A 15,007-nucleotide genomic window follows, 5' to 3' on the forward strand; every position below is an offset into this window, starting at 1 on the left:
TTTAAAAAAATAAAACGTAAAAAAGTAAAAAACTGTGAAGTTCGTTTTTTAAAAAAAGATTTTATTGATTTATTTGTCAGAGAGAGAGAGCACAAGCAGGGGGAGTGGCAGGCAGAGAGAGAGAGAAGCAGACTCCCCACTGAGCAAGGAGCCTGATGCAGGGCTCGATCCCAGGATCCTGAGATCACTACCTGAGCTGAAGGCAGAGGCTTAACCCACTGAGCCACCCAGGTGGCCCCCAAATACCCATCTTTATGACATATTTTATTTAATAGAATAGATCCAAAATATTATCAACTTAAAATAATGTAAACTTTGTACAAAAAATGGAAGTATTTCACATCGTTTCTTGTATTGTTTTCAAACCCTGGTATATAGTTTACATGTACGACAGAGGTCTCTTTAGCCGCATCCCAAATGGCCAATAGCCATCTATAGCTGGTGACTGCTTTCCTGACCAGCACAAAGCTAGACTCGCTAATGACTGTTGGATACCTAACGGCAAGTATAACGTATGGTCTGGTTTCATCTAAAGGCAGAAAGTTCTCTACAAGATCCAGGGCCAGTGAGCATGAAGATCAAGAAAACCTTATGTTTTCCCCGCCTTCCTCGTCACTAGAAATACAAAAACCATAGTCCTCTGGCTGTTCTAGAACTCACAGCAAGTGTTCTGTGTACTCTTCCAGTAGAGGGAATCCCGGCCCTCTCAGGTCTGTCGGATTCAGCGTTTGGTGGCTTATTAACCCAGGTGGGAGGAGCACTGTGCCAAGGAGAGCCAGGAAGAGGGTTCCATCCTGGAGTAGACGAGGTAACTCCATTCTCTCTATAGCAGGAGACAGCGCTGTTAACCCCAGCGCGTCTTCCTGGTCCAAGTGACTGGTCACCTGAGGAGCTGGTCACCGGCCAGACAGAGGGGATGGAGAGGTGCAGCTCTACCCCGTCTGGGTATGTGTGCGGACAAGCACTGGCATCATCTACCCACCACCTGACCCCGACGGCTCTCTCTCTTCTCATCCTGCTTTATTTTTCTTCAGCACTTACCACTACCTGACATTATAAATGTAGTTGTTCACGGTCTGCTTTCCTCCTTAGAATGTGAACTTCATGAGAGCGGGTCTTTCATCCCGTTCACCATTGCACGCCCAGAGCCTATCCCAAAGTCTGACACATAGTAAGTGCTCAATAAATCCTTTTTTGACTGAATGAAAGGAAAACTTGCTATAACTTAGAAGAGAACCAATGCAGTGAGACAGCCGAATCTCGTGCTTCCTTTTTTTTCCTCATGAAATTTCTGAATTTGGATCCATTCACTTCAACATCTATGTGAACCACAAGATGAAAAAAATGAGAGATATTTTCCAAGTGTCTTGGAAGGGAAAATCTCCATTTCTATTCCTGACAGTGGAAGACTGATTTAATCTTCCTCAGTAGTGCTCCTGGAAGTTTTCTTCCTGTGTCTCATCGTTAGAGTTCAATGTATTTACTCCTTGTTAATGAATTAGTTTGTTGAGTTCTGTAAAATTCAGGTTTAAAAATGACCAGGGATGGATGTCTGGCTGACTAATCAGAAGAGTACATGATTCTTGGTCCTGGGGTTGGGCCCCACATTGGGTATAGAGAGTCCTAAAAATAAATAAACTTAAAAAAAAAATGACCAGGGGAGGGAAGTGAGGTAAGTTATTGGCAAAGACACAGACCACCCAGCTGAGGATACAAACTGGCCTCAGAACATTCCCTGGCATTTCTCCATCTTTTTTGTTTTGTTTTGTTTTGTTTAGAGTTAGACAAGCCTAGATTTTCTTCTTTTAAGTCAAAATATATTTAACATATGATATTAGTTCCAGATGTATTATATAGTGACTTGACAATTATATACATTAGGCAGTGCTTGTCACGATAAGTGTAGTCACCATCAGTCACCCTACAAAGTTATTACAATATTAATGATTATATTCCCTAGGCTGTAGTTTTCACCTTCATGACTTATTTATTTATATTTTTAAAAGATTTTATTTATTTGACAGACAGAGATCACAAGTAGGCTGAGAGGCAGGCAGAGAGAGAGAGGTGGAAACAGGCTCCCCACTGAGCAGAGAGCCCGATGCGGGGCTGGGTCCCAGGACCCTGGGATCATGACCCGAGCTGAAGACAGAGACTTTAACCCGCTGAGCCACCGAGATGCCCCATGACTTACTTATTTTATAGCTAGAAGCTTGTGCCTCTTAATCCCCTCTACCTCCCCTCCTGCAACCATCAGTTTTTTCTCTGTACTTATGGATCTGTTTCTGCCTTTTGTTTATTCCTTTTTTTTTAGATTCCACCTATAAGTGAAATCATGTGGCATTTGTCTTTCTCCATCCGAATTATTTCAACTTAGCATGATACCTTCCAGGTCCATCCATGTTGTTGCACATGGCAAGAGTTCATCCTTTGTATGACTGAGTAGTATTCCACTGTGTGTGTGTGTGTGTGTGTGTGCGTGTGCATGCGCACGTGTGTACGCTACATCTTCTTTATTCATTTATGGACACTTGGGTCCCTTCCATTATTTGGCGATTGTAACTGGAGCTGAAATATACAGAAGGGCATATATATCTTTTCAAGTTAGTGTTTTCATTTTCTGTAGGTAAATACCTAAAAGTAGAATTACTGGATCATCGGATAGCTCTAGCTTTAGTTTTCTGAGGAATCTCCATGCTGTTTCCAGAGTGGCTGCACCAGTTTGCGTTCCCACCAACTGTGCAAGCGGGTTCCCCTTTCTCTGCAACCTTGCCAGCACCTCACCAGCACTCTGTTCTCACTGGTCTGAGGTAGTATCTCATTGTGATTTTGATTTGTGTTTCCCTGATGATGAGTGATGTTGAGCATCTTTTCATGTGTCTGTTGGCCATGTATGCCTTGTATGTCTTCTTTGGGAAAATGCCTATTCAGTTTCTCTGCTCAAATCAGATTATTGGGGGGGGTTTGGTATTGAGTTGTATGAGTTCTTTAAATATTCTGAATATTAGCCCCTTACCAGATACATCACTTAAAAATATCTTCTCCCATTCAGTAGATTGCCTTTTTGTTTTCTGATGGTTTCCTTTGCTGTGTGGAAGCTCTTTATTTTGCTGTAGTCACAATTGTTTATTTTTGCTTTTGTTTCCCTTGCCTTTGGAGTCAGATCCACAAAAGTGTTGCTAGGGTCAATGTCCATGAGTTTACTGCCTATATTTTCTTCTAGAATTTTTATGATTTCGGGTCTTACATTTATGTTTTTAATCCATTTTGAGTTTATGTTTGTGTCTGATAAAAGAAAGTGGTCCAATTTCATTCTTTTGCATGTTGCTGTCCAGTTTTCCCAACACCATTTGTTTAAGAGATTGACTTTTCCCCATTGTTCTTGTTTCCTTTGTCGTAGATTAACTGACTATATTGTATGGGTTTATTCCTGGACTCTTTCTTCTGTTCCATTGATTTACGTGCCTGTTTTTGTGCCAGCACCATACTGTTTTGGTTACTACAGCTTTGTATATAACTTGAAATCTAGAATTGTGATGCCTCCAGGTTTGCCTTTCTTTTAAGCTTGCTTTGGTTACTCAGCTTCTTCTGTGGTTCCACACCAATTTTAGGATTGTTTGTTCTAGTTCTGTGAAAAACACTACCGGTGTTTTGATACGGATTGCACTGAATGAGTAGACTGCATGGGGCACATCATCTTATCAAGGCGAGCTCTTTAACTCCCAAGAAAGAAGAACTCACAGTTTTGCATTGCCAGAACATTCCCATTCTCCCTACAATTTGGGGAAAGAACAAATTTGCAAGGGAAGAAACCAAGGATCACAAAAAGGCAAAAGACCTTTTCCTTAGTCCCACTCCAAGATGGTGGGATAGATAGTGAATAGAGAGCGTTAGTTTGGGTCACAGAACCCAGAGACCAACTTGACTATTTTGCGGCTCCATTCCAGAGAATGGCATTCCATGAGCACCAGTGCTTCCCAGTGCCAGGCAACAAAGGCCTTGTCAGAGCAGCTGGAGATGAGGTGATGCAGTCCCCAACCTCACCTCATTCAGACTGCAAACTTCCAAGTCTCTGTTCTACACCAAAGTATGTTCATGCTTCCCTGGGGTTCTGTCTGCAGATGGAAGTGGACCAAAGAGTTTGGAGGCATCTCATCCACGTGGTGCCTGGCCCGAGGCAACTTTGCTAAGTGCTCGGGAATCATCTCATTCTTGTTCCTTAATAGCATTATTCTTCGAAAAAATGAATTAATCACAACCTCTTGAAGCTGTTGAAGTATTTTCAAACCTAAGGAACAAACTGACAAAAACAAAGTTGATACTGGAAGGAGATGCCTTTCAGTATTGGGCCCATCCTGTGCTGTAGCATGGAGGCCACTCCCTGATCTATCAGTGTATACAGTTGCATGATGGACCTTGAGCAAGACTTGGGAGACAGAACACAAGGGTCTGATTCCTGGCTCTGCCATGCAGTAACTGACCGTTAGGTGAGATTTCTAAGTCTTGGTACATTAGCTTCCCAGGACTGCCATAATAAGTACCACTAACCAGATGGCTTGAACCAAGGAATGTATTGTCTCACAGTTCTGGAGGCTGGAAGTCCAAGATCAAGGTGTCAGCAAGGTTGGTTCTTTCTGAAGATGCTGAAAAAGGATCTGGCCAGGCGCTCCTTCTCCCAGCTTCTGGTGGATACTGGCAATCTTTGTCATCCTTTGGCTTATACAGCATGCATTCTCAGCCTTCATGTTTATGTGGCGTTCTTCCTGTGTGCACCTCTGTGCCCCAATTTTTCCTTTCAGTTAGGACACAGTCATATTGGATTAGGGCCAACCCTAGTGACCTCATGTTAACTTGATTCTCTCTTTAAAGACCCTAACTCCTAGTAAGGGTACATTCTGAAGTGCTGCGAGTTAGGACTTTCATGTACAAATTTGTGGGGGTCACAATTTGACCCATAACACTTAGCTACTTCTCTTGTCTAGAAACAGGGATCACAATGCAATTCTTCCTCATATAATTGTCATGGCTGGGAGAATGCCTCACACAGGGTAGGTCTGCAGGTGCATCTGTCTGAATGTGTGTGTACGTCTTGGTGATATCTGGGTTAGACTGAGCCCCTAGGGAGTAGGGCTCAATTGGAGTTCCCATCCTGTACGTGTCCAACACATGTGAGCAGATGTTTGACCCAGTGCATTTTGATGATGGTGAAGATAAAAGACTGGCGAGAAAAATCTGATGACAGATGAGCCAGGGCTGAAAAAGGTTTGATTCCAAGGGCTGGGGAGGAAGTGGAGGGCAAGGAACCCCTGAACACTGATAACTGGAGTGCACACTGATATAAATACTCTGGAGGGTAAGTTGTCACTATGCTAATGGGGGAGAAGCTGTGTATCTGATGCCCCAGCCATTCCACACCCAGGTATGTACTCTAGAGAAATGTTCACACCTGTGCCCAGGAGGTATGTGTAAAAGTGTTCATAATATTGTGAACGTGAATAAATGCGATAAAGAAAAAATATATTCATAGTACCATTGTTTGTAAGTGAAAAATGACCTAAGGGGCACCTGGCTGGCTCAGTCAGTAGAGCACGTGACTCTTGATCTCAGGGTCATGAGCTCAAGCCTCACGCTAGGCATGGAGCCTACTTAAAACAAAAACAAAATCTAACAAAAAATAACCTAAATTTCCTAAACGTGATGTATTCACAGAGGAATAATATACAGCAGTTAAAGAGAATTAATAAGGCAATACATATCTCATGGATGAATCCCTCTAATAAATTTAAATAAATATTTAAATATAAATAAATAAGTAAATATAAATCTGAATAAATATTGAGCAAAAAAAAAAAAAAAAGAAGAAATTGCAGAAGGATATATGCAATGGATCAGGCAAAGCTCAATGATGTGTTTGTTAGGATACATATATACGCATGTGCATAAAGAGAAGGACAAGGCTGGGAATGGTGAAACACCAGACTGAGGAAGAGAGTTCATCTGGGGAGGACAGGTGCCGGGAGTGCTTCAACTAGAGTCCTAATAGTTCGGTTATTTTTTTCACCGAGGTGGCCACTAAAAGGTATTGGTTATCCCTGACAACTTCCTGAGTGTTTGAATTACAATGCTTCTTAAAGAACCAGGACTCAATCAGCCTTGCCTAAAGAGGAGGGGAGAAGCTGGGGCGCTTATGGGGAGATTCAGAGCAGCTCTTGCCAGCCCTGCCCCCCAGAATCCGGACCCCAGAGTACCCAGACCCCTAGTACATCGGACACCTGCTACACTGAGAGGTTGAGACCCAGAAAGGGGAAGCCTCTCCTGTTGACAGGGAGGAGAGGAGGGAAGGACATTCTGAGGCTGCCCCTCTCTGTTCTGAACCTAGTTATTGGCCCACACACCCCCCCCCCTCCAAACAGCAAAGAAGCCCAGGGGAGAAAGCAGTGGGGCAGCCCCAGGAGAGGGGAGGGCACATGCACGTGGGCACATGTGCCTCCATCCCACGCACGCACCAAGCATGCAGGCTGACCCCCCCCCACACACACACACCCACATGCACTGGTTTTCAGACAAGCTTGGCACGGACACCCTGACAGTTTACAACACTCTTACACCCCCTCGCGCTTGCAGGAATGCACGCGCGCACACATACAACACACACACACACACACACACACACACACACACACACACACACACTCCATCAGGACCCCAGAGTTGGCCGTGCTGTGGAGCCTGCCACCTGCAGGCCCTGTCAACCCCCGCCCCCCCATCTCTGGGAGCGCTGGGTTTTTCCAGCTGGAGCCTCACTCCCTCTACTGCAATCCCTGGAAATTGGTGTCTGGCGCCGCTGCTCCTGCCCATTATTTATTGATTTCCTCTGCCCCCGGGGAGACCCTCCTCTCAGGAGAGCTGCCGCCCCGGGAGCTGGGGCAGGCGAGAAGCAAGGCTGGGCCACAGGAGGCAGAGGGGATGGAAGGAAGGACGGTTCGGCAGCCCCCACCCTGCTCATCAAGCTCGCCGAGCCCCGCAGGGGCCATAAGCACCAGGCAGGAGGCCAGGAGAGAGGAGGGAGACTCCAGGAGGAGAGGACAGGAGGCAGCGCTGGGGGACCGAGCCCCCCTGAGCCAGCAGCGCCGGCTCAGACAGGCCACCCAGTTCCTGCACAAGGACTCTGCCGACCTGCTCCCCCTGGACAGCCTCAAGAGGCTCGGCACTTCCAAGGACTTGGTGAGGCAGCCCTCTCCCCCACCCTTCCTCTTCATCTCCCTCTGTCCTGGGGAAGGGGGTGGAGGGCTGGAAAGGACAGTCCCTAAGCCTTCAGATCCCCTCTCCCTTGCTGAGAATGGGGCAGAGCTAGTCCCAGCTAGAGGGGCTCCACTCTGACCATTCTCAGACTCTTCACTGGGGATGTTCCCACGGCTTGGGGGCTCCGGGAGACCCTGCTGGCATTGCTCAGCTTCTCCCAAATAGTCCAAGATTTATCCTGGGGTGATGAGGAGCTGTGCTATTTAGGAAAAGAGGCTTGCAAGGACACAGGAACCTTCTGGAGCACTCATTTGCTGCTGGAAGGGCCTGGAGGCCTGGCTGGTTCAGGGCTGTGGTTTCTGTCCTATCCCAAAACAACAGATTCTCTCCTACCAGCTCTGGCCATTCACTGGGCTTTTCCCTGCACAATGGAAGCAGTAAGGGCCTCTGTCCTTTCCTAAGCCCCAGGGTTTTGTATGGCTCTTGGCTGGGCCACTGGCCTCCTGAGTACCCTCTCACTCCCTTGTAGGGGAACAGGCCCCTCCAGGCTCTTTTCCTCCCATCTCCATGCAGCAGCTATGGCCTTCAGAGGGGCGGGGGCGTGTGGAGGGTGTGTGTGTAACAATGAGGAGGTGGGTGGGCCAGGGGACAGCTGCCTACACTCATGTCCCTTTGGGACAGTGGTGAAGACCGTGGGCTTTGGAGCCAGGCAGCTGCTTGGGTTCAGATCCTGGCTCTGCCACTTCCTACCTTGGATAGGTTGCTTAATGGCTCTGAGCTTGCTTCTTCATCTGCTAAACGAGAACCAAATTAGTAGTATCTCCCTCATTGGGTTGCTGTGGGAGTCGCATATAACGAGCTTCGAAGAGTGCCTGGAGAATAGAAATTGCTATCAAAGGTCTAATTTGTATTGTTCCTCCAGCTCCTACTCCATTTAGCTTAAGAGAGAAAATAAGCTCAAAGAAAGGAAGGCTTCCAAGCCCTTGTAACCTCACCCAGTTCCTCGTCAGAGGATCTGAAAGGAGGCCTGTCCTACAACCTGAGAGCACAAAGTCAACCCCAGGGGTCTCAGCCCAGCGTTAGCCAGGAGGCTAACGTAGCCCCTCACTCCCTTTCCTGACCTAGCCCTACCAGATTCCTCCTAGACGAACGGTCCCCCTCCAGGAGCCCAGCCGAGAGGCCAACCGATTCCCATCTGATTCCCAGCAGCTCCCAGAGAGGAAAGGTGACCAGACCAAGATCTCAGTTCAGGGAACTTCAGAGCTGCTCCCTCCTGGCGGACATGGCGAGCACAGCTGAGAAATAGGGAGAAAGAGGGCAAAGGGGGAGCTGGTCCTTTGGCTCCCGGTGGCTAGGACCTCAAAGTCTCTATGGTTTGGAGACCATCCTACAAATTTCTGGCCCTGGAGAAGAGGCTTTATTAACACTACCATCCCAGAATGGCTGGGTCCTGAGATCTGCCTCAGGACCTCCCGGATTGATCTCAAGCAGTTTCGTTGTGTGGCTTTGGGAGTGAAGACATGGCAGCCTGGGAGGACCCCACTGTCTCTCTCCCTAGGATAACTCTGGAGCAAACTGCACAGCACTGGGGAGCCTGAAGCCTGTACTCCTAGTGGGAAAGGCGGGAGGAGAGCTGGGAACGGCAAGGCTGCTCTTTCTGGCCAGTCCCAGGGTTCACTGCCCTTTTCCCAGAGCTGGGTCTCCTGCTGGCAGCCTTGTTGGCAGGAGCAGCTGGCCCCAAGGGCCTCATTAAACCAAGGGCAGAGAAACAGTCCCAGGTTCCCAAGAAGTGAGGATAGGTGGAGAAGCACGTGTGCAGCCTGGACAGAAACAGTCATTCTTCAACAAACATTTACTGAGTGCCTACTATATGTAAAGCTAAGCCTTGGGATACAAAGACCTGACCTCACAGGCTCTCCAGGCTAATGGGGGAATTAAAATCCACAAATTCCATCTGTGAGAAACATTACAAAGGGAGCTAAGGGAAGGGGTGCTGGGCTGAGCCCAGTGTGCAGAATGAAGAGTTCAAAGAAGGGGCGCCTGGGTGGCTCAGTGGGTTAAAGCCTCTGCCTTCCGCTCAGGTCATGATCCCAGGGTCCTGGGATGAAGCCCCGCGCATCAGGCTCTCTGCTCAGCAGGGAGCCTGCTTCCTCCTCTTTCTCTGCCTGCTTCTCTACCTACTTGTACTCTCTGTCAAATAAATAAATAAAATCTTAAAAAAAAAAAAGAGTACAAAGAAGTCAGAGAAGGCTTCTTGGAGGAGGCAAACTGCACATTAATTACAGGATATGTATGGAATTTCAGACTTAGATACAAACCTCTCTCCCAAATAAAGAGTAGTTCTGAAAAAGTATGTGGAACCAGTTATCCAGGCTGGCTTAGAAAAAGAGGACAAAGAGGAGTCTCGGGGTGTGGGGGTGCTGAGCAGGAGCCAAGGTGTGGAGGCAAACAGCAGCGTGCTGTAAGCAGTACAAACAGGGGCATGGGGGCAGCAGATGTGCCGAGTGGGGGATGAGGCTAAAGACCAAGCAGTGGCCAGGTCCCCTGGGCTGTGTATCACCTTAGAAAGTTTGGGCTTGGGGCGCCTGGGTGGCTCAGTGGGTTAAGCCTCTGCCTTCAGCTCAGGTCATGATCTCAGGGTCCTGGGATCGAGCCCTACCTCAGGCTCTCTGCTCAGTGGGGAGCCTGCTTCCCCCTCTCTCTCTGCCTGCCTCTCTGCCTACTTGTAATCTCTGTCAAATAAATAAAATCTTTAAAAAAGAAAAAAAGAAAGTTTGGGCTTTATCACGTAAGCGACAAGACGCGGCTGTGCTTTGATCGATTTTAAACAGGAGTAACAGAGTTTTGTTTCACTTTGGAGCTCCTCAGACTTCGACTTATATGCACAAATCATCAGGGCATCTTGTTAAAAGTTAGCTTCTGATTCAGTTAAGTCTCGCTTCCAAGTGACATTAAGGCTACCGATCTGAGAATCACACTCTGAATCGTGAGGGTTTTAGATTCATCACTGGCCTTGAGCAGGTGTATGTTGGAGGAAACAGTACTGGAGGCAGTTTCTTGGGAATTTAGGGAGGGCGGTCTGGTGACCTAGACAGCTGGGGTGAGGCTTGAACAAAACCAGTAAGACAAAGCAGGGGTGGACTGGATAAATACAGAAGACAAAGCTGACGGAACTTAGGAAGTGAAGTGATCAGACAGAGTAAAGGTGGTTTCAGGTGGGGAAGAGTTCAAGCATCCTAGTTTTGAGGATGTGACTTCTTTTGTTTTCTGTTGTTGTTACTGATTTTTTTTTTTTTTTCATCACATCACCAACCCTGGGATCTGCAGTACACGGAAGGGTGAGGTCAAAGGGGTAACAGAAAAAAAGTAAAAAATAATGTTCTAGACCGGCGATAAAAGCTCCCCAATCATACTAGTTTCTGAGACGTCCTGTCACCTATAGGTCAGTCTAATCTAAAATGGACTGTTCTCCTGTTCCCATTTCTTCATTGCTGAGCCATCCCCTGGGGTCCCCTGAAACTGGCATGATGTGATCTTGGGGTTGAGTCTGCTATAACGCTCTGACTGCTGGTTCCTTACTCTAGTGAGATGCAGGACTGGGGGGGGGGGGTTGGGAGGGGGGACATTGTGGGATGACTCCCAGGTGGGAGAACTGAGTGGCCTGGATACTCGGGTTTAGACCCGTCTGCCTTCTTTATTTTGGGACGGAGCCAGCAGCCGCATAGCGTGATCCAGAGACGCCTGGTGGAAGGAAACCAGAGTCGGCTTCAGGGGGAGTCTCCCCTGGTGCAGGCCCAGATTCACGGCCAGGAGAGCAGGAGGAAGACCAGCAAGACAGAGACTCTGGCTCTTCTGGTCAACTGCAAGGTGAGAAGGCCCCCCCAACCCACCACGGCACAGGCTTTCATGAACAGTCCTGCCTGTGACTGGCACACTTCTGCCAGCCCCCTTTCTCCCCTGGGCGGTGGGAGAAGGAGGGAGGGAGAAAAGGCACCTCTCCCCGCGGCTTGGACCAAAAAATGGAATCCTGTACATTCTTTACTCTCTGCCTCTTCACTCCGTGCTGTTCCACCTGTCATGGTCATTCCTCCTTCCTTTTATCAAATATAATCTTCGAATGTGAATGTGTAAATGCTCTTCAATGTCTTCTATGTCCATGGACCACCATGCATGTAGGCAGCCTGCAACCCCACCCCCAACCTACACACTCAGAAAAAGCTCGTGTGTTCCAAGGTGACAGCCTCATATGGTCCCTCCTTCTTGAAACCCTCTCTGACTTCCCCAGGAGGAAACAGCCTCTCCTCCCTCTTGTCTAGGGCACTTCACACCCAGTCCTTTCGTAGACCTTAACACTCGCTAGTGTGCACTAGTTACTGACACTTCCCTCACGCGCAAGCTCAGCATTTACCCCTGTAACTCCCAGCCACAAATCTCACACACAGCAGGTGCTCAACAGACGTCTGGGATGAGAAAATTACGTGCATTTGGGGTATCCAATCGTCACCCTATATGTCTGTGTATATCCAGAAGAAAGCGAACCAGTCTTCGTTTCCGTGGTAAGCTTGGCGCTTACCCACATCTGAAGTTCCCCGCAGGGCGGCCTGGTCTCACCCCCTCCTCTATGCCTCATCCAGACCTCTCTAAGCCAGGCCCTCAGCTTCCCAAGAATTCCTCTCCATGCGCAGATCTCCATTTCTGGCCAAGTCATTCCCAAGAGTATGGACTCACCACGGGCAGCTCTACTTCCTTTTTGGATTCCTTCCTCTAAGAGCTGGTGTGGCCTCAACTGGACAAGTGCCATAAAAATCACTTGGAAAGATTCAGTTCTTTCCTTTCACTCGTTTCGGAGAGGGAATCATCCAAGGCTGGGAAAGGTGAAGGATCCAAGCCTGATCCATTTTCCCGTGGGGCTCATGGAGTCTCCCACGATCCTCTTTCTCAGTGCCGAGACCAGGAGCTTCGGGTGGCCGTGGACACAGGCACCCACCACAACCAGATCTCTGCTGGATGCCTCAGCCGCCTGGGGTAAGGGCCCAGCCCAAAAGAATGGACGGCGGAAAAAATTCAAAAAATATTCTGAAATGACATAGTAGTAGTTGTATGACTCTATGATGCACTAAAAACCACTGCATTTATAAAAGGGTGACTTTTAGGGTATATCTAGTATATATCAAGATAGCTGTAGTTAAAAAATGAGGGGGGCTCTGATAGCAAAGACAAGGATTTCGACACCACATGGGGCCAGGTTATTGGATGAGAACCCAAGTGTGGTGGGGAGGGGTATCAGCTGACTAAGGGGCTGGAGCTGGGGCTGGGGCTGGGGGCTGTGGGGGCCATAACCTTTGCTTCCTAATCACAGGTTAGAGAAGAAGGTCCTCAAAGCCCCGGGTGGGGGCCTGGCACCTGGGCCCCCCACCCAGGTGGAGCAGCTAGAGCTACAGCTGGGCCAGGAGACAGTGGCCTGCTCGGCCCAGGTGGTGGGTGAGTCCTCCCTTCATTCCCAGCCCTCTTCGTCCTCTCCCACCTTCCTCTCTTGGCTGGGGCAAAGGCTGGCACCCTACGGGGTGTCCCCAGTCCCTGGGTCTGGATCTTCACACCTGCGGGAGGGGGAGGGCAGACAGCAGGGAGCATTGACAGGAGGGCACCGGGACCGCTGGGGGCCCCTCCAGCCTCTTCTGTTTTCAAATGATTCCGGCAGACGTGGAGAGTCCCGAGTTCTGTCTTGGACTACAGACTCTACTTTCTCTCAAGGTAAGGAGGATGCTAGCGCTTGACCCCCACTTGGGGGCCTCACCCAGAGGGCTGGGAAAAGGAGATTAAAAGGCACAGGTCAGCTTCTGATAAGGAAGGAGTGGTCAGCTTCTGAAAAGGAAGACCTGGAGATGTCTTGATTTCACCTTTGCTTCCTTAGAGGTTTCTCATTTGCCCACAAGCAAAAAATAAGAACCAGATCCCACTGCCCACCCAACCCCCACCCCCAGCCCAGGGCTCCAGGCGAATGGAAGCCAGGGGGAAGAGCAAGGAGTAGGGGGAGCCTGTGGGAAGTGGGAGGGCCCCCCGAGAGGGGCTCCCTGCTGAGACGCTTGTGTCCCCTCCCTGTCCCCATAGTGCTGCATAGACCTGGATCGTGGAGTACTACGTCTGAGAGCCCCCTTCCCAGAGCTGCCCTTCCTGCCTCTGTACCAAGAGCCTGGCCAGTGACTGCTGAACCAGTCTGTCCCCAAGGGGAAGGACCTTGCCTTGGGGAATTGCTGGATGGAGGAATGGGGCATCACTACAGCCAAGTAGCTGGGGATGACTGAGTCTGTCCCTCCTGTCGCCACCCTGTCCTCTGCCGCGCCGTTTCCCTCGGTCGACCACATTCCTCTCTGCTTCTCAGCCACTGCCCAATCCTGCAGGAGTCTTCCAGAGAGAGGGCCCGTGACCTCAGGGGCCTGGCTTCTCTCTCCCTGTTCTCCTCCAAGTCAGGACTGCAGAAAAGGACGTTAAGCATGGCTGGGTGGAAACTGGCCCGAGTCAAAGGCCACAGCCTGCACCACCCTTCCTGTTCCCTGCCGTCCACGCTTCCCACCCCTCAGTGGCCTTCACTCCTGCATCCTGCCCACCTCGGCTTCAGGGGCTCGTTACCTCTCCCAGCTAGACTGCCGCACCTCACCCGGGGTCCTGTCCCTGCTGACGCCCACCTTTCTGATTCCGCACATGACTGCTAACAGGGCAAGCGAGTACTCCGGTACACCGGAAGGTGAGGACGGCCAGGCTGGGGGCTTCCTTAGTTACCTTTTCTGGGGCTGCCAACGTCTGAAGTCAGTAATCGCCCTGTGTGAGACCTCGGATGGACCTCCACTACTTCCCCCCGCAGCTCTCCTCCTCCCCTCGCTTTTTTACACATCGGGACCCTGAACTCTGGGGGGTGGGGCGGAGGGGCCCTGTCAGGAACTGCCCCACAAAATGGAAAGGAGGGCAGGTGCTCAGTCCTCAGCCTCCACCTAACCAGGATTCCTTCTTGTTTCTGGAACTGTTCACCTCGTTAGACCTCTCTTCCCCTCATCTCTGCCTCCTGGGCTTGAGCTTGTCCGATTTTGGAACCAGTGGCTTTCTATCCACCACCAAGCTGTGACCCAAAGGAAAAAGACAAGGAGGCTTTTTGTTTTCAGTGTGAAGAGGGGAGCTCAGACCTTAAGAAGCCGGACCCTTGAGTGCCTTTCGGGCTCGTTTCAGTCTCTCGGGTCATGGATTCAGGGCAGAGGAAGAGAGTGGTCTAACTAACCTCAGCTGGGAAACCAGAGTCCTTGGAGTGGAAACGCAATCTGGAGCCCGGGGTAGATCAGAGAAGCAGGCTACCACCCAGCTGCCTTCTGACCTCCGGTCGCGCCTCTCCCAGCTACATCCGCTGCCCTCAGAAGCAGCAGAGGGGGCACATGTGTGATAAGGATCCCCTCATGCCTTCTGCCTCGCCCCATCACCTCTGCTTTCCTGGCGCTGCCTTTTCTCTTCTGCCTCTTGCTGCTTCTAAAATTGCAGACCCCGGACCCAGGGGCTGGCCTTCAGCTCAGCTGCTTGTCCATTTGAATAAACACCTGTTTCTCTATGCCGGTCTCCTTCTCTGGACTTCCTCCATGTTGATCAGCGTCTGCATTGGTAACTCTGCCCTGATTTCCTTACAGAAAGGCGATGTGAATGTGGGCCTTTCCCCAGCTCGATCCATCTAGATAATTGAGAGCAAGGTCTTTCAAACTCCTTGGGGCACAACTCATGGCCGGAAATG

General features: G+C 49.6%; 1 protein-coding gene across 1 annotated transcript; it reads left to right on the top strand.

Moving 5' to 3' along the window:
* Positions 1 to 6,685: 6,685 nt before the first annotated feature.
* Positions 6,686 to 14,830, top strand: NRIP2 (nuclear receptor interacting protein 2). The gene is made up of 6 exons (XM_082738134.1): positions 6,686 to 7,224; positions 10,957 to 11,109; positions 12,185 to 12,267; positions 12,602 to 12,723; positions 12,941 to 12,993; positions 13,351 to 14,830. The coding sequence occupies exons 1-6, from the start codon at positions 6,967 to 6,969 to the stop codon at positions 13,441 to 13,443; spliced, it is 762 nt and encodes a 253-aa protein (XP_082594260.1). The 5' UTR covers positions 6,686 to 6,966; the 3' UTR covers positions 13,444 to 14,830.
* The last annotated feature ends 177 nt before the right edge of the window (positions 14,831 to 15,007 follow it).

The sequence above is a fragment of the Mustela nivalis genome, assembly GCF_964662115.1.
Source record: "Mustela nivalis genome assembly, chromosome: 7".
In the NCBI taxonomy this organism is placed as follows: Eukaryota; Metazoa; Chordata; class Mammalia; order Carnivora; family Mustelidae; genus Mustela; species Mustela nivalis.